General features: G+C 46.8%; 5 protein-coding genes and 1 non-coding gene across 6 annotated transcripts; 2 read left to right on the forward strand and 4 right to left on the reverse strand.

The window, feature by feature from the left end:
• Positions 1-2573: 2573 nt before the first annotated feature.
• Positions 2574-4812, reverse strand: F4812DRAFT_454489 (uncharacterized protein; the record flags this gene model as incomplete). The annotated part of the gene is made up of 3 exons (XM_047936656.1): positions 2574-2745; positions 2817-3711; positions 3780-4812. 3 exons carry the CDS (start codon positions 4810-4812, stop codon positions 2574-2576), a joined length of 2100 nt encoding a protein of 699 aa, XP_047794990.1.
• A 2479-nt stretch (positions 4813-7291) lies between these two features.
• F4812DRAFT_454490 (polyadenylate binding protein) lies at positions 7292-9667 on the reverse strand (the record flags this gene model as incomplete). Its single annotated transcript, XM_047936657.1, has 2 exons — positions 7292-7430; positions 7479-9667. 2 exons carry the CDS (start codon positions 9665-9667, stop codon positions 7292-7294), a joined length of 2328 nt encoding a protein of 775 aa, XP_047794991.1.
• Positions 9668-11730: 2063 nt separating this feature from the next.
• F4812DRAFT_409862 (uncharacterized protein) lies at positions 11731-16362 on the forward strand. Its single transcript, XM_047932479.1, has 4 exons — positions 11731-12753; positions 12819-13027; positions 13119-13593; positions 13650-16362. The coding sequence occupies exons 1-4, from the start codon at positions 12272-12274 to the stop codon at positions 16000-16002; spliced, it is 3519 nt and encodes a 1172-aa protein (XP_047794992.1). The 5' UTR covers positions 11731-12271; the 3' UTR covers positions 16003-16362.
• Positions 16363-16901: 539 nt separating this feature from the next.
• F4812DRAFT_t3 lies at positions 16902-16973 on the forward strand. Its single transcript has one exon. It is a non-coding gene; the product is annotated as a tRNA-Gln (tRNA).
• Positions 16974-17147: 174 nt separating this feature from the next.
• F4812DRAFT_409863 (MFS general substrate transporter) lies at positions 17148-19177 on the reverse strand. Its single transcript, XM_047932480.1, has 2 exons — positions 17713-19177; positions 17148-17659 (listed from the first exon to the last, which is right to left on the reverse strand). The coding sequence occupies exons 1-2, from the start codon at positions 19030-19032 to the stop codon at positions 17495-17497; spliced, it is 1485 nt and encodes a 494-aa protein (XP_047794993.1). The 5' UTR covers positions 19033-19177; the 3' UTR covers positions 17148-17494.
• Positions 19178-19627: 450 nt separating this feature from the next.
• On the reverse strand, positions 19628-20962 carry F4812DRAFT_409866 (NTF2-like protein). The gene is made up of 6 exons (XM_047932481.1): positions 20601-20962; positions 20476-20493; positions 20319-20383; positions 20188-20259; positions 20029-20130; positions 19628-19965 (listed from the first exon to the last, which is right to left on the reverse strand). The coding sequence occupies exons 1-6, from the start codon at positions 20608-20610 to the stop codon at positions 19858-19860; spliced, it is 375 nt and encodes a 124-aa protein (XP_047794994.1). The 5' UTR covers positions 20611-20962; the 3' UTR covers positions 19628-19857.
• Between the last annotated feature and the right edge of the window lie 165 nt (positions 20963-21127).

The following is a 21127-nucleotide window of genomic DNA, read 5'->3' on the forward strand; positions in this document are numbered from 1 at the left end:
AGACAGTTCCGGGATGCCAGTGTACAACCTGGAAGTCTGAGTTAATCCACCGGTAACCTGGAGAGGAATGGATAGATGGGCAAACCAACCCCTGGCCTTTTTTTTATCAACATTCCTCGCTAACTCCGTCTTCGAGAACTTGTCCTACCTGAAACATATCCCAACGTAATCTACACAGCCACCGATTTATAGCTTTTCCCAATAGGTAACAAAAGGGCCAACGACCATCTTGTATTACATGTTGTGGTATCTTTCCCCCTTTTCTTTTTTCTTTTGACGCACAATTACTTTGTGTAAGTAGTGGGACAGCACTTCACGTAGCATGAAAACCAAACGATGGGGAGAACTTGTTAACGACTTTTGCCTACGCACCAACAAAACAGTATGCTGCAAGACCCCGAGGTAACTTCGCAGTTCATGCTGGCTGGAAACGTGGGTACTGGGTCAAGATCAAGCATGTACTATGTGTAATTCTTTCATGTCCCCCGTCTTGGTATTTCGTCTTGTCGCCCGAACCGTACACATGCTGCCTCTGGTTCTCCCCATTGGAGGTATCCACCAGGCCCTATAGCGACGTATGCTTGCTCCTGTTAGCAATGGAAATCCAATGTATAAAATCATAGACTAAGAGCATGAAGAGGGTTACCTTGCTGAGCACGTTGAAAGGTGGTGAAATGGAGAGACCTAAGAACTAGTATTCTCATAAGATCGCTGCTTAGCAAAGCGGGGTCTTCCATGGATAGGACAGTTCCATCAGTCAAAAGGGCAAAAGCAAAGAAGGACGATTTATACTAGTATATCAGACACGTCGACAAGCTCTCATGAGGTGGATGTCTTTTAGAGTGTCATTATTGACAAGCTACGTTGGAAGGGAGTGCTGATACTAGTCACTCTCAATCTGAGACCCGCACTGATTAGCACCGGTATAGTTCCGAGTAGAAACGTAGGCACTTTCTTTTCGAAGCTGTTTCGTCTTAAAGAGAAAGGTGGGTATCTCGATTTGAGGTTCGGCGTGGATACGAGGTGTGATGTTCACATGCACCGTTATAGCAGCGGTGTTCTGTAGCATAAATTGGTCATACTCGTCGTACACAGAGGAGTAGTACCTAATTAAAGAATAAGTAATGTGGTGAAGTAATGTAGAGGGTATATCAAGTTAAACTCCAATGCTGGCCAGAAAAGAGCTGGGAAGCTGCTCGATATGGAAGAGGCGAGAGTGTGCAATGCTATCAAGCCATTTTCATCAAGATAGATAGATGGATGACAGCAAAACCACTGAGGGGTAAAGATACACTATAGCCGCAAATGTTGATCTTTTAAGGAGTACATGTAAAATAGTTTTGAATCCTATACCATCCACCAGTCATAATAGGGCTATATGCTGCAACCAATTAGGAGTTGAGGACGCACCTCTTACCCGATGTGGGGGAAGAGCGTTGGGAATACCCTCGTAACGACAAGCGAAGTGTCACAAAGTGATAGGTTTGAATTACCAGGAATATTTGATACCTTCAAACAAAGAAGACTGAGTTGTAACAGGCATGATATTCAGCTGAGAGCAACGAAATCCTGAAATTGGCCAAGTCAAATCGTACCTATCTGATAGCTCAGCTATAAATCAAGCGTTCGACTGATCTTTAGAAATCTAGTCCGGTGGAAGATAGCTAATGGCACTTGCCAATGTCAAAAATAGGACATCAACTTCATCGCCACCGGAGCCCCAGTAGTTACGATAGGGGTTGACTGGATTAGTACCAGGTACTCAATGTATAATGGTAGGGCGCAGTAACGCTGTGAAGTTTCCCTTCTGTGTCGCTTGGTATCTCTTCCACAGGACACCAAGACCATATCTCCCATGAGCTTGGGCCCGCAAGCCAGCCGCTCACAGGCAAGACTTCCACGCTCGTCTCGAAGCGGCCGGTTTGGACCGGAACTTGATGTTAGGTCTTCGACATTGCCAGTTTTATAGGACCGGTGTGGCCATGATACTCTTTATCCCTTACGCGTGAAGCAATTCAGCCCCTTTCCAGCGTAACTTAAAGTAGGCTACCGCTGCTCCCATTTACTACCTACTCCCTAAATTTCTTTAAATCTCTATCAATATGCTTGTATGTTCACATACTCCCGTAACTAGAGGCTTGAGTACAATACTATGACTTATATATACCTACTACACGGAGTTCACAATCTTATATTCACACACACGTCAAGCGCAAATGAACGTGATTTAATTATTTTCCTATCGCTGATTATCACATGAAACACGACTTAGTAGAAAAAAATAAATAAATTCATAACCTCATAACCCTGAATGCACGCCCTAATGGAGTAGTTATCTAAGTAGCAGCCAACTCGATTCGCATGATGCGCATATATATCGAGTAGAATCTTACCCGAATTTTGTGTCCCCGCTTATTATCTACCTTTCGGATAGTTGACATGGACACGAGGGGCATATTCTGGCGTTACGCTTTTCTTGCCTTCTTTTGAGCTCGGTGACGTTTGCGAGCTCTACGGGCTTTGCGCTTCTTGGCTCTGCGAGCTTTGCGTCTAATTGATGGGTCGTCAAACGACTAATCAACTCTTGCCATCTCGAGACTCCTCGCTGATGGATTGGCCAAGTTATTCACTTGTTTCGTTGGCGGTGGCTGGTATTTGCTCTTCTTACGTAGTCGTTTACGCGCGACCATGACTGGAACCGAGCTCTTAGTTACTAAATAATTCGAGAAAGATCCAAGGAGAGTTCTATAATATCACATTAGCCCCCATACCTATCCATAGTTGTGTGAAGTTATATTAGGTATGCTTTAACTTACCCTTTTAAGGCGCTTCTGCCACGGCTACCCAAAATCACCAACGTCGGATTCAAGATATCGATCACCTCCGTTATCAGATGCTTGGGATTCTTGCAGTGAATCACTTCCACAATCACCCGCACCTGCAACTGCGTTTTCCGAAGCAGTTTTGACACCCGCTCGGTGATGTCCTGAACAGCTCGATCTCTCTCTTCTTGCAACTTGCTTTTTCCGCGAGAGCTAGGCGCTGGGGAGGGGTTGTTGCTACCAGTACTATCGATAGCTCGGATACGAGGTGACATGGAGGATCCTTGCATCTTAAACGGACCGGGACTAGAGGTACGGTACGAGGGCCTAGACATTCCCTTCGAGATTGCGCTGATGGCCATAGCTTGCTCCTTCATCGCCTTGGGTTCATCTGGTACCATGTTGCTGGCATCAACAGACCCACTAGCTTCTTCGTCCATGCAGTACATGGCTATCAATGTATCCCCATCGCGGAGCACAGTTCCAACAGCCCATTCTAACGCGTGGGTAGACTCGTCACTGAGATCCGTCGCGACTAGATATTTGCGTAGACGTCGGTGTTCTTCTTCGGCATCCCGTTGTATCCTGTTGAATTCACCACGGTATAGAATACGAATAGAGCGGTGAACTTCAGGAGTTGAGAGAATCGGCGTGGAGGATAATATTAGGCTCTGTGCGGTTTTGATTGCATCGACGTCGGCGTCTAGATCCGGGTCATAAGGAGTTTGTGTTCCAGACAGAGGTTCCTGATCAAAACTAGTGGACGGCTGAACCACTGGCTTTCCACCCTTTCCCAGCTTCCCCTTATCTCCCGTGGGACCTGTAATCGTAATTTTAGGCTCGTCAAAGAGTGACCTGTATTGAGGTTGGGTAGCATTGACATGTTTTCCTAGTAATACTGTTAGTCAAATTGGGGGTTTTGGGGCAATACAGCATATACTATATTAATGAACTTACGCTCATCTTCAATAGCGGCAAGCAGACTCTTTGCTGTGCTACCCTCGCCATTGTCTTGGGACTCGGCGCGAGGGGTGAGTTTCCTTCCTCTTTGCATCTCTTCGTCAGACGAGTTGCCAACATCGTCATCACTTTCATCCGGGAGTAATTCTCCGTACGGACTTAGATTATCCTTTTCTATCCGACCGTGCCCCTCACTATCTTGCCGCTTACGAGCCAGGGCGGCTAAGTTTGAGCCACCATAAAGTAAATTGGCGTCTGACAATTTTCTATACGCATTATTCATATCTAATGGTTGACCATTAGTCATCATAATATCCTGTGTCTGGTTGCGTCCGGAAGGGTTTCCAAATGGCGAATTCGAGCGCAGGCTAAAACGATTATTGGGAGACTTCGACTTGTTTGTTTTCCTCGAAAAGCGCCCGCGTTCTCCAGGAAGTACTAGATTAGATAGATCAGGGCCACGAAGGGCTTCCCCGATGGAGCTTGATCGCATGGGAGTTTGACCACGCTTCATTGGCATAGCTTGCCCAACGTTGGTTGGTAGTATATCATGAAACTTATAGGCAGACGTCGGGTCATTGTATCTCGGGCTTGGTAGAGGTGGCGATCGTGGCCCTAGGTCTATCACGGGATTTGAAGCCGCATCTGACATGCTTCTACTACGACTCGAATTATCCGCAAGTGGGGATTTGAAAGATAGCGTCGGCGATGTGTGCGTACTCGACGGGGCATTAGTCGATGATCCCCCAACATCCAACATACTTCTCCTCTGGATAGGAGGGCCATTAACATCAAGCATGCTGCGAACTGGACCTTGCGGTGGAGGGCTCCGAGTCGTGTTTCTGGGTACTTCGCCAATGTCCAACATGCTTCGAACAGGCGATCGAGGACTGGTAAATGGAGAGGGAGATCTAGCGCCAACCGATGGAGGTCTTCTAGGTTGTTGCATTGAAGAGACCAGGTTCTCAACCTCTTTCCTTTCCTCCTCGAGCGCTGCCTCGAGAGACATCAACTTCCTGTTGCCCGCCATCGTGATAGATATTTAGCGCAGTCGTGGTTGGTGGAAGTTCGAGATAACGCTCTTGTTCACAATATATAGGTAGGTACCTGGATAGATATCGAATTGAAGGGCGTTTAATCGAATACTTCTGCCGGAAGTAGGTTGGTTTAGGTTAGGAGGTACTCAAGAGATGAGCGTCAAATCACGTTAATAAGGTCCAGACGTGTATTACGACGGGATCTTGAATTAGTAAAATGTGTAAAAACGCTGCAATCGAGAAACGCCAGGTTAATGCTATCGTGGGATAATAAATGGGCGTCTTCGATGGAGACGGATGAATATCATTGTGCGCTGATGATCCTTCTGGTTATTGCGTTCTTGTCTCAACCCGGAATTGAGCCTTCACCCTTTGCGCATGGCTGCTAGCCCAAAAAAGAAAAAAACGGATATCTTAGGTGCCTAGGTAGGTTCCAGGCAGGGAAGAAGGGAAGCTAGAACTGGGGATTGGAACCAACTTGGGAGAGCGATGTGGGTTTGACGGAAAGGAACGACGGGGCAAGAAAAAAAAGATTTTTTTTAAAAAAAGAGTTGAGTTCAGGCTCAGATGATGTGGGGTTCTTTTTAGTTGTTTTTTATTAGGTTAGGTACCTCCTATGTTTAGCGGTTTAACAAGCTTACTATGGTAGCTGTCTTTAGCTTGGTGGGATATTTGGGATACAGGTTGTGGATTTTTGCAGGTTCCCGAAAGGAGATCCAACGTAGAAAGCGGAACTCGGAACAGAAAATACCAAAAGAGGAGGCCTCACTGTTCTACTTGCCAAGACATTTAGGGTGAAAAATTGATGTCAACATGGAAAGATGATGACTGTGATGAGAGGAGAAGAACCTTGGGGAAAGCAGGAACTACGGGTACGGTATGCATTGTCCTAAGGTATTACCTATACAGAGGAACCTACCTACCTACCTAAGGTACCTAGGTAGGAGGTAGTAAGGGTTAAGCTCCAGGGCTCCAGCTGCCTTCTTCCAACTGCTTGGTGGGAACCCCGACTATTTTCTTTTTTCCTTGGGCAGCTTCCCTTTGGTGTTTCGTACTTTAATTAAATTATGTAAGTGTTTAAAATTCCGTACCAAGTCTATTATTATGTAGACGTATGTAATTTATTTTTTATTTTTTATATTCTCGAGTAAAGGTTAACAGCTTTGAAACTAGGTAACCTCGTATAGTGGGATAGAGGTATGGCATGCCTTGTACAAAAACATCTGAACTTTATGTGCCTGATGCATCCATTTCGGGCAGTATAGGGAAACAACCACTAGAAGGTAACTGGTACACAAACACCTGAGCTTACAACTGGTTAAACCATCGTAACATATTCCCTATCAAGGTACCTAATACTTTATGATTCATATGGCATTCGATCTTAGTACGCAGATCGTCCTATCAGACCACTTCTAGTATCCACCTTTCGTTAAACCCTGACCCTGTCTGCCCTATCTGTTGCTTTAGGTAAGATAGGTATTATTGTACTATTTACTTATAATAGAGTAGAGTCCAATCCAGTACCTTGGTATAAAACCGCATATAATAGCCAAAAGCCTCCGTATCGCGTAGGTACGTTATGTGGCCCTCTACTACCTGCCTAGCCTCAACTAATTCTTGTAGTATCGGTACGACGAGGATCTCGATATCTACATGCGCTTACAACGCATCTTCTGACGCGGAAATTCCGTGCAGCGTAACGACCGAGTTTTCTCCTTTTCTAGCCTGGTTTTGTTGGATGGACACCAACCACAGCCGCGGTGTGATGGATAGCTGTAAGTATCAGCAAATAATAACCACCCATACCCACATACCTTTATACATACATGTCTCGCTCATTCTTATGTGCCCGCAAGAGTATTCTAGGTAGGTATCTACGTATCACCAAGCATGTTCCAAAGAATAGTGCAAGAAATCTTTTTTGTTCATTATCAGAAGTTCCTGTTTAGAATAACCTCTGCTTCATTCTGAGATGTCCCTTTCGGCAACCTTAGGGAGGGGGTATTGTGTCAGAATCATTGGTGCCGCCTGATTTCCGTTCGGTGCCAGGTTATCAATTACCATGAAGCTGACCGACTGTGACCACAAACGCCTGATGACCGAAACCCTAGCTTCCGGCCAGTGCTCTGAGCGAGGAGCAAATAGTCTATCAATACATGCAAATAGTACGAGAAAAATGTCTCTCGAGTCGGACACTAGATGCAGTGGCACCTAGAGGACGAAGAGATCCATTCCGACGTAAAAGGACATGATAGTTGTAGAGGGCATGAGGGATGAGATGCGAAAAGGGATGAAAAAAAATCAATACCGAGTCGTCCGCGCCAGGACGCATAAACCATCAAAATCATAACTTTTCCGTGACCCGTCGTGAAAAAATAATCGACGCTCCGAATCGACCAAGTATTAGGCAGAATCCATGCTCGTAGGACAGTACGTCGAAAAAAACCTTCTGGGTGTAAGCGTCTACAACTATGCGTTTGCCTTCTCCTCGGTCTTCTCCTCCTTCTTCCCGACCTCGCCCTCAGCGTTGCCTTGAGCCTTAACGTACTCGTCGTACACGGCCATAGCCTCCTCTACCTTGGCTCGGAGAGCGCCGTCATCCTCAATACTACAACGTATTAGTAAATGTCATAACCAAGCTTTTTTCCCGACTTACAGATTGACCAGCTCAGCGTTGTCCATCTCTAGAAGCATACCAGTGATCTTGCCTGCCAGATCGGGTTGGATGGCCTGAATCTTGGGGAAGATGAGTTCACCCAGCATCTGCTTCTGCTGTTGGGGGTTAGTGGTCTGATTCTGCAGTTGCGAGTGAAGTAGTGAAGTGGGAGTCAGGTCCTGCTGCTGCACGTTCGGGGCACCGCCAACTTGCTGGTTTGAGGCGCCACGTCCGCCCTGGGGAGGGAACTGGCCACCCTGGCCATTCCGCTGGTTCTGTCCACCACGACCCGCGGGACCACCCTGTCGGGCGTTAGGGGGGTAGCCGGGAATACCGCCTGGTCCGCCCGGAATGCTCATGTTGCCAGGAATACCTTGCATTGGTCCACGGCCGGCCGGAACACCTCGACCACCGCCGATAGCGGCCTGCTGCACTTGTGCCATGGCAGCCATGAACTGAGGAGTACCAGGCTGGCCGTACGGGGCGCCAGGTGGGAATTGGCCGGGAATGTACATGTTCGGAGGCAACTGCGGGATGGGTCCGCCACGACCTCCCTGAGGCCCTCCGTAAGCATTAGGGTTGAACTGTCCGGGGCGGCCACCCTGGGCACCGGGCATACCCATGCCAGGGAAAGGCAAACCACGACCACCCTGAGGAGGGAAGCCTGGCTGCTGACCCGGAGGGTAGTAGACGGGAGGTTGCATGTACTGCTGAGGCATGCCAGCTGCCGCCGCAGCCTGCTGCATCCGGAGTTGGTTGCGAGCTTGGATACTAGCCTCAAGCTGGCTCTTCCGGACGTCCTTTCGCTGAGCTAGTGCTACATACAAAGGCTTGTTGTTAATCATGCGTTGGTTCATGTCACCCACAGCCTTCGTTGCGTCATCAGGGTTGGCGAAGCACACGAATCCAAAACCCTTGCTCTTGCCGAGCTTCTTTTCGGGCTTCTTTTCCTTCTTTTCACCTTCCTCCTTGGCCTCGTCAGCTTCTTCCTTCACGTTCTCCTTCTCCTTTCCTTCCTTATCATCTTCGGAATCGGTAACGGTGTCACGCATGACCTTTGCGGAAGTGATGGGGCCGAACTCAGCGAACATCTGTCGCAGCTTCTCATCGTCGACGTCATCATCCAAGTTCTTGATGTAAAGGTTAACACCCTGGTACTTGCTCGCCTTCTCCTGACGGGCAGCCTCGTAGGACCTGCGCAGCTCCTCCTCGCGCTCGTGCTTCTTCTGAGCACGACCGACATAGAGGTCCTGACCATGGAAGTCATTGCCGTTCAAGTCTTCAACCGCCCTGGCTGCGCTTTCATGAGTAGTGAAATTGACGAAGCCAAAGCCACGAGACTTTCCTTCATTGTCGCGGGACAACGAGGAGGAGGTAACGTCTCCGAACCTCTCGAAAAGCGCTCGGAATTCCTCGTCAGTAACATCGGCTTGAATGTTCTTGACGTAGACGTTGGTGAAGTTCGCCTTCATCTCCTCAAACTTGCTCTGACGATCCTTCTTGGGGATGTGATGACCGACATAGACCTTCTTCTCGTTAAGCAGCATTCCATTAACGTGCTTGATAGCTTGAGCTGCAGCCTCGTCCGTCTCATAGTGCACAAACCCATATCCCTTGGAGTTACCGTTCTCGTCCTGAGCAACTTTGCAGCTCAGGATGTTACCGAAAGCAGCAAATGTGTCATGAAGCGCCTTGTTATCGATAGCAGCGTCAAGGTTCTTGATGAAGATGTTACCCTGTCCGCTCTTGCGCAAGTTGGGGTCACGTTGAGACCACATAATGCGGCACGGGCGCCCCTTGATCTGGGTGTAGTTAAGCTCCTCAAGCGCTCGTTCGCCATCCGCGGTCGTGTTGTAGTTGACGTAGGCATATCCGAGAGATCGGCGAGTGACAGCATCACGGCAAACGCGAATGGAGGCAACAGAACCTATCTGAGAGAAGAGCTCGAAAAGCATTGCCTCAGTAACGGAGGGATCAAGCTCGCCAACGTAAAGGGATGCAGATGCGGCAGGGTGAGGGGTCTGAGCGGAGCTGGGAGTGGCGCCAGCGGCATCAGCTTCGTCGCCGTGAACGTCGGGAGCAACGTTGGTGTTGATAGAGGTAGGCTTAGCGTCACCGCCGTTGAGAGAGGTGTTGCTAAGATCAGCGGCAAGCTGGTCAACAGCGCCGGAGATGGGAGCAGCAGACATCGTGACGAAAAATTGATTGACTAGAAAAGTCGCCACAAGGTTAGCGTGATGGTGATAAAAAACAACAGGGGACGCGGTGCAAATGCTCGTCAAAGCAAAGCGCAAATGGAAGTCGCAACGAGGTCGGGTTCGATTGTGACTTGATCGAGCGACAGACGAGCGGAGAGGGGGAGGGGAAAAGCGCACCAGGCAATTAAAGAGAGCTGCAAGAATATTACGTTCTCGTGATCAAGGAATAATGATCGCAAGAGAATGAAGACCTTTTTGACAAAGGTTGTCGTCGGGACTTCAAAGAAAAGTGATGATGATCTAAAAGTCTAAGCGTACTCGAGCTTCTGGATATCACTTTCTACCGTAAGGTGGGCAAATAGGTCATAAATATTGAGAATGGTACCTATTCGAAAGAAGGACTAATGCGCGTCGATAGATGAGGCGAGTGTGGATTGAGGTCCTTAGCAGATGGTGATGATGGTGGATTTTTTTAATTTTCCGAATTTTTTTGGTGTTTTTGTCCTGAAAGAAAATTTGGCGAGAACAGAAACGAAGTACGAACTGTAAAGAACGTACTTTATAACTGAATCTCTTTTTTTTGTTTTTTTTGGGGGGGGGGGAGTTTTGGGTGACGAGCTGGCGATAAAGTTGTCAAGTCGTTGAAAAGAAAAGAAAAAAGAAAGAAAGAAGAAAGAAGGGGAGGGTCCGTTCGTCTTTTGAGATCTTGAAGATTTTTTGTGCCTCTCTTGGTTGCGATCAACCACACAAAAAATTTCGACTGCAAATAGTGGGGCCTCCACCAAGCTATTTTCAGCACTGGACCTTTCAATATCCTGCCCTCTACCAAGTTGGTACCAACTGCCCAGGTGCACTTTTCCAAATCGTACTTTCCTAAGTTTCTTTAGGTGTAGTACTTTAGCCCCTCGGCAAATTTTGCCTTTACGACAAGGTACCTAACTTAGAATATTAAGTACATATGAAATATCTTTGGCCAATGATATCTGGATAAGGTACTTTACACTACACTTACCTGAACCTAAGGTACCTTACACTTGGGTATTTATGTATATGCCTACAGTAAGTTACTATACCTTAGGTGCATGTAAGTTCATGGAATATACGTGTACTAAGTCACTCGGTGCCACAGAGGCTCGGGAAGGAGAAATCGATGCTGTGGAACTGCCCACAGATGGACAGAGCGTGCGGTAGCTGAACCTTATATTACTCAGGTAGAAGCAGGCTGGCAGGTGGATTATGCAATGTCAAATTGATGGCAATTGACTTGAAGCCGGTAGATGTCCTTCAAGGTTCCCACGTGAATGAATGTATTATACGCCACACCCGTAGAAGGCCGCCGCTACCTCATATGTAGCTCATATGTAGACACATGGGTATTCAATAGGTATCTTGGAGTATACAAAGATAGATACCTAACGCATGTATGTACCTAAATATAAACATATAAAGAACATTATTCAAGAGGCCACTTACATGTTATTTTATATTATTGTTTATTATATTTTTAAATGGTGTATATATCTCTTAGAATCACTATTAAGTGATTTGTATGCCTTACTACATCTTTTCGTCTTATAGGTACTATAACCCTTCTGTCTTTGTCCATATGCTGGCTTATACAACATGTTTGTTATGGGTAACTATAACTTCAAGATAAGATAATTACTTTTTACCCTTTACCTTTCTCCCAACTGTCATTGTGACATGTACCTATGTAAGGTAAATAAGCATGCTTTGATGAAAGTAAACAAATAAAATCCATTAATCAATATTCAGCATTAACTTTGGGTACTTATACTTAGGTAAAGTACACCTCTTGTGTGTAAAGGCTTACACCGTGAATACTATTGAATGCATGCAGATAAGAATTAGGACGTGGCTTATCTTATCTTATCAATTCGCGGAGAGATACTTACCTACCTAAGTACCAACTGCCTTACAGGGGGTCACCCCGCTTACCGAAATAGACCCATAGGTGGACGTAAAGGTACCTTACTAAAAGTGGGTATGAAAAGGATAACGAAACAGCCCTGTGACGTGCGTTGCCCGAGCCTGGAAGCACCTAACAAACCGAAGCTCATCGACGTTTAGAAGACAACAGAAACTTCATTTGGTGCATCACCAAAACAGCTGACTACACAGGTACAACATCAACTGGACGGTACCTTGGCTTACTAAGCTTCCAAAGTTGCATGTCCATCTCACGTCTTTTTCATCCGACGATCTACGCAAATGCGCATACTTGTTTCATACATCTTTTGCGCATATTCGGACGCCGGCACTTCCCCTTCGAAACATAAGCAGCTAGGTAGCTGTCCGTGGTTATTATTTTTAATTAGGCAGACACCTACCTAGGTTAGGTACCTAGATATTACGTCAAATACGACAAGTCAACCCCCAAAATCTTCACAATAGCCACTATATTCCTCGATTGTCACTGTCACACGATGTTGATTCACGCCGCATAGTAGATAGAACAAAATCTACTACTACACTTCTCGACGACATCACCAACCTATTTAACGAAAAGAAGGCAAAATAGGCTCAACTTAAAATCCCTTTAATACCTCGAAACAACTCCTACACCATCCCACCATGTTCCCAACCTTTACAGGCACTTCGAGACGGCCGCGAAATGTCAACCTGAGCGGCCAGCGGAATACAAACCCTTGGGCCACCTCAAGTTGGTCACCCTCCGGTTCTGGCGCCTCTAAAACCGTAGCGCAGGCACAAATCGAACGTGAAAGAAGACAGAGGGAACGTGACGAGTTGAATGCTGCTAAAAGACTTCAAAGGCTGTGGAGGGGCTATAAAGACCGACGAAACTTCAAGCAGGCATGTCGAGGAGAGTTTGATGCTCTATACAGTCAACCTCCGAATCATGACCCTTCAACTCGAGTGATTAGTGCCCTGTCCCTTATTCATATTCTATTCGACCCAGCACGAGCAGACGACCAGAAACGTTTGGACTTGCTAGTTCAGGATTTAATTACTCTAAACTTCCATCCGAACCTGGATCTCTTCAGCCCTAATTCTTTGGATCGACTAGCTGTGCTTATTGTAGGAGCTCTCGAACGGTATGTGCATGCTCGGAATCATAGTTACCTCCTAATGTATTGATTGCTTACACTTTGTGATATAGCCAATCAGCTAGTTCATCATTAGATCTTCTCCGACTCCTAGTTCTCATTATCAAAAACCGACCCCATTCTATTACCCCCGTCTTACATCGATATTATAAGCTCCTCTCCACGTATTCTAAACAGAATGTTCAGGGGGATACCAACTCAATACTAGACTCGGATGTGGTGGCTGAAGCAGCTACAGCCCCTCTCATACCACATACACAAGGTACGTTTCGTAGTTTAGCCCAGCAGAGCTATTTCTTCGATCTCACATCTCTCGGTACATTCCTATTATTACATGATCTAACAGCTGTTAGGAGCGTCTGTATTGTCAGCTTATCAAGCTTTCGCATTCTCGTTCCTTACTTCACCAAACCTTCTATCCCTACAGCAAGATCCTACACGGATAGCAAGCCATGTAGATCTTCAACTTTTATCGCAGAGTATCGTGGATACTATCTCGGAACATAACCATGTCGGCACCCTGTCAAAGAACGGCGCTTTCTGCCTCTTGGCCCATTTTATTGCTTTGAATAGGGTAGCTTCTTCTACCTACGGGTTTAAATACCTTGAAGCGCTCTATCTCCAGCTCTCCATCCTTGTTGATGACATTCGCGTACGATATGATAGACACGGTGCGAGCAATGAGGCCGATGGTGACAATGGCGATATCTCTGAACACGAGGGTGATGACGTCGAAGATTCTACACCATTATCCACTTGGGCACTCAGCCAGCTAGATTTCCTCGTAGATGAGGACGGTATCTCTGATCTGCTAAGTAGATTTACTTCGTTCGTGGCCAATATTCGAAGCACGTATAGCTCTTTATACTAACAGAGTAATCTAGTACCGCAGTCTGTCCCGGCCGTCTTTCCGAAGATGCGAGCCTTCTCGCTGGCTATACGTTAGTACTACTAAGATGTTTTCCGAGCCATGGCGATGACATCAAAATGCGTCTCTTCCAAGGCGACATCTCTATAGCCAGCCAAGCCAACCCCATATACACGCCTTCAGTTAAGTATTTCTGGCAAGCAGCCTCAAGTACAAGCATATTCAAGACCATCACGCAGCCTAGAACACAGCAGCAGCCCTCAACAATCGTCACACTTCTCCACCCGGATCATATACGTGATAGAGAATGGAGGACTATATTGCTATTCCTAGAATTATACAACTTCCTTCTCCGAGTCACCGACGATGAAGACTTCTTACCTCCGGAAAGCCAAATACTATCCCACCAGAGCCCTGCAACGTCGAGAATACGTTCAAGTAGTCTCAGTCTAGACGATTTGAAGCAGCTTATCAATTTTCTCAAGAATTTGTCTTTCCCGTTGTATTATAACCTAGCAGATATCATGCCGTCTGCTTCAAGACCGACCCGACTCAATAGTCTCATGGGGATCGGTTCTGGGAAATCCGGCACGCAAGAGGAAGAGCCTAAAGATACCCAGTCATCATTTTCTGGTATCATTGGGATGGATGTCTTGAGCCTGAGAGCTGCATCGACAACAACCATGCGTTCATTATACGAAAGAGATTCTCGCCGGTGCTTTCTTCCTACAGGCTTTTGGTTAATGACCTCAAAATTCGACATGGACGGATTCATATCAGCTGTCGTCTTGGAAGAGCAGCAAAAAGAACAAATGAATGAAGATGGAGACGACTCGGACGACTCAGACGAGGATGCACTTGATACCTTTCATACGTTTACAGGACAGCGCCTCTCACGAGCAGCACAAATTGAGAAACGGCGTCGACTACGCAGGGTCCAGCGGGAGCAACTCCTAGCTCAAGTCGGACCCAAGCTCGAAATTCTACGAAACATGCCGTTTGTCATCCCCTTCGAAGTTAGAGTTCAAATATTCCGTCAATTCGTATATCTTGACAAGTCAAAGCGCAGAGGTGGTCATGTAGATCCTGACCGGTGGCGTTTATCGGTAATATCAGGAGAGGGTGGGTTTAATGGACTTTCTGCTTCTGCTAGAGGCAGAGACGTCCTCGGCCGCCATTCCGCTAGGGTCAAGCGTGGGCAGGTGTTCGATGACGCATACGAGCAGTTCTACCCTCTCGGTGATGGGTTGAAGGAACCCATCCAGATAACATTTGTTGACCAGTTTAACCAGCCCGAAGCTGGTATTGACGGTGGAGGTGTCACGAAGGAGTTCCTAATGAGCGTCACTGACGAAGCCTTCAATCCCAGCTCCGGTCGTGGCCTCTTCGTTACCAATAGCCAGAATCTACTATACCCAAACCCAAGCAAATTTGACAATCATGCCGAACTCCTTCGTAATTATGGATATACAGAAAATGATGCAAGGTGGAGGGAAGCCATGATCGATCTCGCCAAACGTTATGAATTTCTTGGTCGGGTGGTGGGCAAATGCATGTATGAAGGCATTCTGATCGACAAGGCTTTTGCTGGGTTTTTTCTCCTTAAGTGGTCAGCATCAGGACAAGGTTCACTAAACGATTACCGTGCCAACCTGAACGACTTACGAGACTTAGACCCGGAGCTATATCAAGGACTTATCAGTCTCAAAAATTATTCCGGTAAGGTTGTAGACCTTGCACTAGACTTTACCATCACGGATCAAGTTACGACAGCGAATGGTAACACCCTCACTATTACGCGTCCGCTCTGCAAGAATGGCGAGAACATTCCTGTTACCAACAGAAACCGCCCTCTTTATATATCCTACGTTGTAAACCACCGGCTCGTAGCGCAACCCTATCGACAAACCAGGGCCTTCCTCAAAGGCCTTGGGTCTATCATCAACCCTGCGTGGTTGTCCATGTTCAATCAATTAGAACTACAAAGACTTGTTGGTGGTGACAGCTCCGAGATCGATGTAGAGGACCTTCGACGTAATACTCAATATTCTGGTCTCTATGCTGTGGGTGACGATGGCATGGAACATCCAACCGTACAAATGTTCTGGCAGGTAATGCGCGAGTTCCGGGATCCCCAGCGACGCGAGGTTCTCAAGTATGTCACATCGACACCAAGAGCACCGTTGCTGGGTTTCTCGCAGCTAAGCCCCCATTTTAGCATCAGAGATGGCGGCACTGATGAGGAGAGATTACCCAGTACGAGTACCTGTGTTAATCTTCTAAAACTCCCGCGGTATAGCTCAAAGGAGACGCTAAGAAGCAAGTTACTCTACGCCATCCAATCCGGGGCCGGTTTTGATTTGAGCTAATAGAATACTGGAAAAAATCACGAAGCCAACGGCGTTACGGCTCTTAACTAAGGTGGAATATTTGGTCACCACGTGCTTCGTAAAGATATTACCCAGATGAAATCAACTGTATAGCTGAGTGCGAAATGAAGTCACCTAAAATGTATATGGCTAAGCTAGCTTTCGAGTAATAGCACTTTCTAAAGATTATGACTTTGTTCTTGTAGGATCTCAAGCTTCTTGGGAGATGGTATTCTATTCTCTCTACATAAGTCCATCGAAACTGTGTCGAGCTGATAAGTACTGCAGTTGTATATCAGCATGTAGTGATAATAAAATACTTCCACTATCAAGTATAAGGGTCACAGAATATTTGCCTCATATTGAATTTAGGCGAGATCCAGACTTGTTTCCCGCTTCTCGTTAAGCTCTACGATTCATCTTCTTTGATCACCTTTATACCTTTCGACTTCCTGGAAATCTCAAAGAATAGTGTACCTCAAGTAATCATTCTATTCTAACGTGGGGGGTTTAACTACGTTAGACAACTATCGTATCATCTCGCCACTTCTGGCGCCAAAGAACTTGTATGTTATAGTCGGGTTGTTCGTTCCATGGCCACAAATTTCTGTCTATTATCAAAAAAACATGTTATCTAGATGCTATATAGGAAGCTTTCCGAAAGGTACCTTTATACGGTGGTGGGCCCGGGATTGAGATACCAAGTATATTCAACTTCATTACCCCTATTTCTGGTCACGATGATGTTTGAGGCTATCCAAACTATAACACACTACGGCCTGAGCAACAAGAAATATGTGCTAAATATCCATCCACCGCCGAAGAAGCAACAGCATTGCACCGCACTTCTCCAACAGAAAGAACAAAGGAGACGATAGCTATCCGTCGCACATCGGGTAGCTCCTATAGTCTAGTGGTTAGGACGTCGGATTCTGATTCCGAAAGCATTGGTTCAATTCCAGTTAGGAGCTTTGAAACAGCTTAATCTAAGCTTTTTGCTTTCTCGTCTAACCCTGCTCGGGTGAAATTCTTTTGTGTGTCGGTCTTCAGAATGAGGGTATCATGGACTGAGTGGAGTTGAATCATGCTAGCTTCGAATTAACAAAATGTGGTGGCCCACTATGATATAATATGCCAAAGAGAAGTGTGGATATTATTTTAAACTGGTCCTTCTATCAGATTCTAGGTTGGAATTTGATTTCCTATGAGACGGATAACTACCTAGGTAATATCATCTAGCATGACAGTATATCACCCGCTGCCCTTGATTACCTGGTGGATATCATTAGGTAGGTACCTAAGTCACATATATTCTTTACAGCTTTCATTCTTGATAATATCAGGATGGATATTGGAAGCCTAGCCCATCCGCGGCCGTGATGGCCTGATGAATTTATCTCTCGTATACTCCTTAAAGTCGAATTGCCTCAGGTGCCTATCTGTAGCGTAGCTTTTTTGAATTCTAACAGCGTTTTATTTATAATCGTTTTCTCTAAATTGTATATCGAAAATCAACATGGCCATCGATAATCTTTTTACCTTCATCTACACGCTTGTTTTCCCACTTGAGGAGAACTATGGAGATGCAAGCGGCAATCACAGCAGCAACGCAAATAGCCATCACGGCTATTATGCCAGGTAGATAATCAGGGGCGTCCTAGCTTCAAGTTAGCATATATCACTTAGGAAATTCAAAGATTCTTGACGAACCTGTTGGCGGAAGACTAGGGACGAGTAGATGCCACCGAGACCACTAACAGTAATCAAGACAGCCGTGGCACAGGCGCGCTTGGCATCACCGCGGAGATTGTTCGCCTGCCAAGCAAGTGTAGTTACCACGAGCCCATTTACTCCAGCTTCGCCTAAGAATGTTCCTACATATCTCGGAACAGGCTGCTTGAGGAAACCTGTCATGCACAGCCCAACGATTGCTACAAAACCCTGGACGATAACGAACGGTCCTCGTAGACGCATCTTGTCGGCGAGCCACGAGACAGCCATGCCTTCTACGACGGAAAACAGAGCTGGCGGAGCCGACAGGACGAATGCGAGCTCCTGCGAATATCCCATTCCGTTGCGCAGGATAAGGGGTAGGAAGAAGAGAAATGCGTAAACTCCTACGGCACCGGCCGAGTACATCAGCGAGAACGACCATACTTTCCAGTCGGTTATTGTCTCGACGAAAATGTCCCATGTGACCTTTTGACGCTCTTCGGACCCACGATCTTCCGCAAGGCGGGCCTTTACGAAAGCCGCCTCTTCTGCGGAGAGGAACTTGTTGCGGTGCGAATCCGGGAAGTCGACGATGATAAACCAGGCAAGGATCGCGGCGACACAGGTAATGACGCCCTCGATAATGTAGATCCACCTCCAGCCCTTGTAAGCAGGGTGCGTCTTCGAGATCTGTATCAAGCCGAGGGCGAAGACATTCGCGAAGGCGGACAGCGCAGAACCCGTCATGAAGAAGGTCGCCAGCCGCTTCTGGACCTCGTACCGCCTGTACCAGGAGGAGATGAGGTAGACGCAGCCGGGGTAGAAGCCGGCCTCGAAGACGCCGAGGAGGGACCTGAGGACGGCGAGCGCGACCCAGCTGTCGAGGAACCCGATGCCCGTCGACACGAGGCCCCAGGCGAAGACGATGAGCGCGAGCCAGTTGGCGGCGCCGACGCGGTGGATGACCATGTTGCTCGGCAGCTCGAACAGCATGTAGCCGACGAAGAAGACGAGCAGCGCGACCGACGCCCGGTCGCCGACGTCCAGCCCCACGTCCTCGTCCAACCCCGATATCCGCGCCACCGAGATGTTGCTCCGGTCTACCATGGCGATGGTGTACAGCGCGCCGAGGATGGGTACGAGTCGGATGTCGATCTTGCGGAGGACTCGCTTCTCGAATTTCGAGTCGTAAGCGACGCCGCCCTCCGGGGGAGAAGACGAAGACAATAGGACGGGGTCAACATTTTCATTTTCATTATCGTTATCGTTATAATCGCACTTCTCGTGGAGCGAGACCGAAGCTTCTTTCTCCTCCATTGTGTAAAGAACCAGCGTGCCTAAGGGTTAGCCACCGAGAAAGGAACATCTATATATATTAGGTACCTATATAAAAAAGATGAAGATCTCTTGCTACTACCTAAGTTATAAGAATCCCCCGTGTTTTTATTCTTGTTGTTCCTCGGGGACTTGGAGGAATGCGGAGGGACTGTGGGGTAAAAAGCTGGGGTAAAAGGGGGGAGGGGGAAGGATGGCATGGCTGGGTCGAGGGACCTTGGGTCACGATCTCCCGGGGAGTGTCTCTTCTAGGTATACCGTGAGCGAACTAGTATTCCAGGATTAGGTACCCAAGTAAGCTTGTAATTCCGCGGCTAAGGAAGACGGTAACGCGGATGGCCTGTTGCCAGCATAGACTCTATTCTTAAAGTGCATTAGGTAGAGAGACAGATAACCAAATCTTCATAGGTGATATTGGTAGCACATAAACGAGGTACGGGGATGTTGCTTGGTTTTGGGAAACTATCTGGTAGGTACCTAGGTAGGCTTGAGTAAAGAATTGCAACTGTTCACAAGTAGGATGCGCAGTGTGACTTAATGGGTCAGGCAATACTTGAATCTACATAGGAGGTAGGTACCTGATATGAAGCAATCGTTAAATTAACCTTTTCGCAACCGATCCGAAAATGGGCGAATGACGGTAAACAGAAAAAGACCTTAAAGGCAAGTCTGCAACTAAGAGGTACCTAGTCTATGGAAAATGACCATCTCCGACATCCCCCACAGGCGTTTATAGCTTGTTAAATCGCACACTCGTCGTTTTTCCGGCCCTGGGGGCCGTTGAATCCGCCTAGCTCTGCTCCATATCTAACCGTAGACGAGCTTGAAGATGTCGTTGTGGACGTAGTACTGGGAGTTCTCAGGAACTAGGTAGAAGGATTGAGTGTAGCTCATGGGTCGCTGCTCCTCGTCAACCTATAAAGATATAAGTTTAGCGTTTGGCTCAAACGTATTATAGGGAACTGTGCGTAAACGAACCAGAAGCTGGCCGGTAACGAGGACCAGAATGTGACCGGGAGCGATACCAGGCTGGAGGTCAATAGTGGAGACTTGGTGCTTGATTTGCTGGAAAGGAAGGCCCTGAAAAATGGGAGTAAGTTTGGTGCTATAACAATGTGATGGTACCGATTAAGTTACCTGGAGCTTCTCGATGATGGAGGGGGTGCCCTTGAAGGAGGCAGACTCGAAAGTCAGCATGGAGGCATCACGCTGTATTCATTGTTAGTTTATTTCGCATCAACCAAAGAAAATTCTCGAAATGCGCATACGTAGAGGCTTGCTAATCCGGCTCGGTCTTGGTCGAACTGGTTATAGTAGTATTGAACGAACATAGCTGTAGAAGAAGAACAAAAAGAAGAAGCGGATGTTAGCTTAGTTGGCGGTAACGTCTTGCGTGTCGCAAGAGTTGTTCGACGAGGCACATACTCGCAATTTCTTCCGGATCTGTTCAACCGGTTAATAAATAAATAAGCTTGTTATGTTTCATACTTGGTCTCAATAGCCCGGGTTTGTTGGGCAGCACGAGACGCTTCGCAGAGGGTGTCACCTACTTTGAGCCATCTTGGGAGGGGGTAATAACTAATGGACCTAATAAAAAGGTGACGAAAGATTGATCGAGTATTCTATACGAAATATGGCTGGTTATTTTGGTGATATTTTGATTTCAGATGGTGTTCTTCTTGGGAAAGAAAGGAAAGAAAGTTATTGTTGATAAAGCGATGGTTATGAGATATAGAAAAAGAAGTGAGGCCATTCAGGTCTGGAGGCTGGAGGTTGGAGGGGCATTTTAGAAGAATGGTCTCCACTTACTTTTTTTATGTGAGCTAAAAGTTGTTTGGACATTCACGCTGCTGGCACTGGGCTGGCTCACATTCTGGCGGGGTAAAATTTATTGTTTTTTTTTTTTCTTTTTTTTTCTCCTCGTCTCTGATGCAGGAGGCGTTAGGCAACTATCGTTATCGGTACTTAGGTACCTCAATTATGTAACTCGACAAATTTTCTTGATTGGCTTGTACCTCTCTACAATACGATATGTGCATAACAATTAGGTATGCTAGTCATTCAAGGCATTGTGCAT

The sequence above is a fragment of the Daldinia caldariorum genome (genome assembly GCF_022478825.1).
Source record: "Daldinia caldariorum strain CBS 122874 unplaced genomic scaffold F4812scaffold_1, whole genome shotgun sequence".
Taxonomy (NCBI): domain Eukaryota; kingdom Fungi; phylum Ascomycota; class Sordariomycetes; order Xylariales; family Hypoxylaceae; genus Daldinia; species Daldinia caldariorum.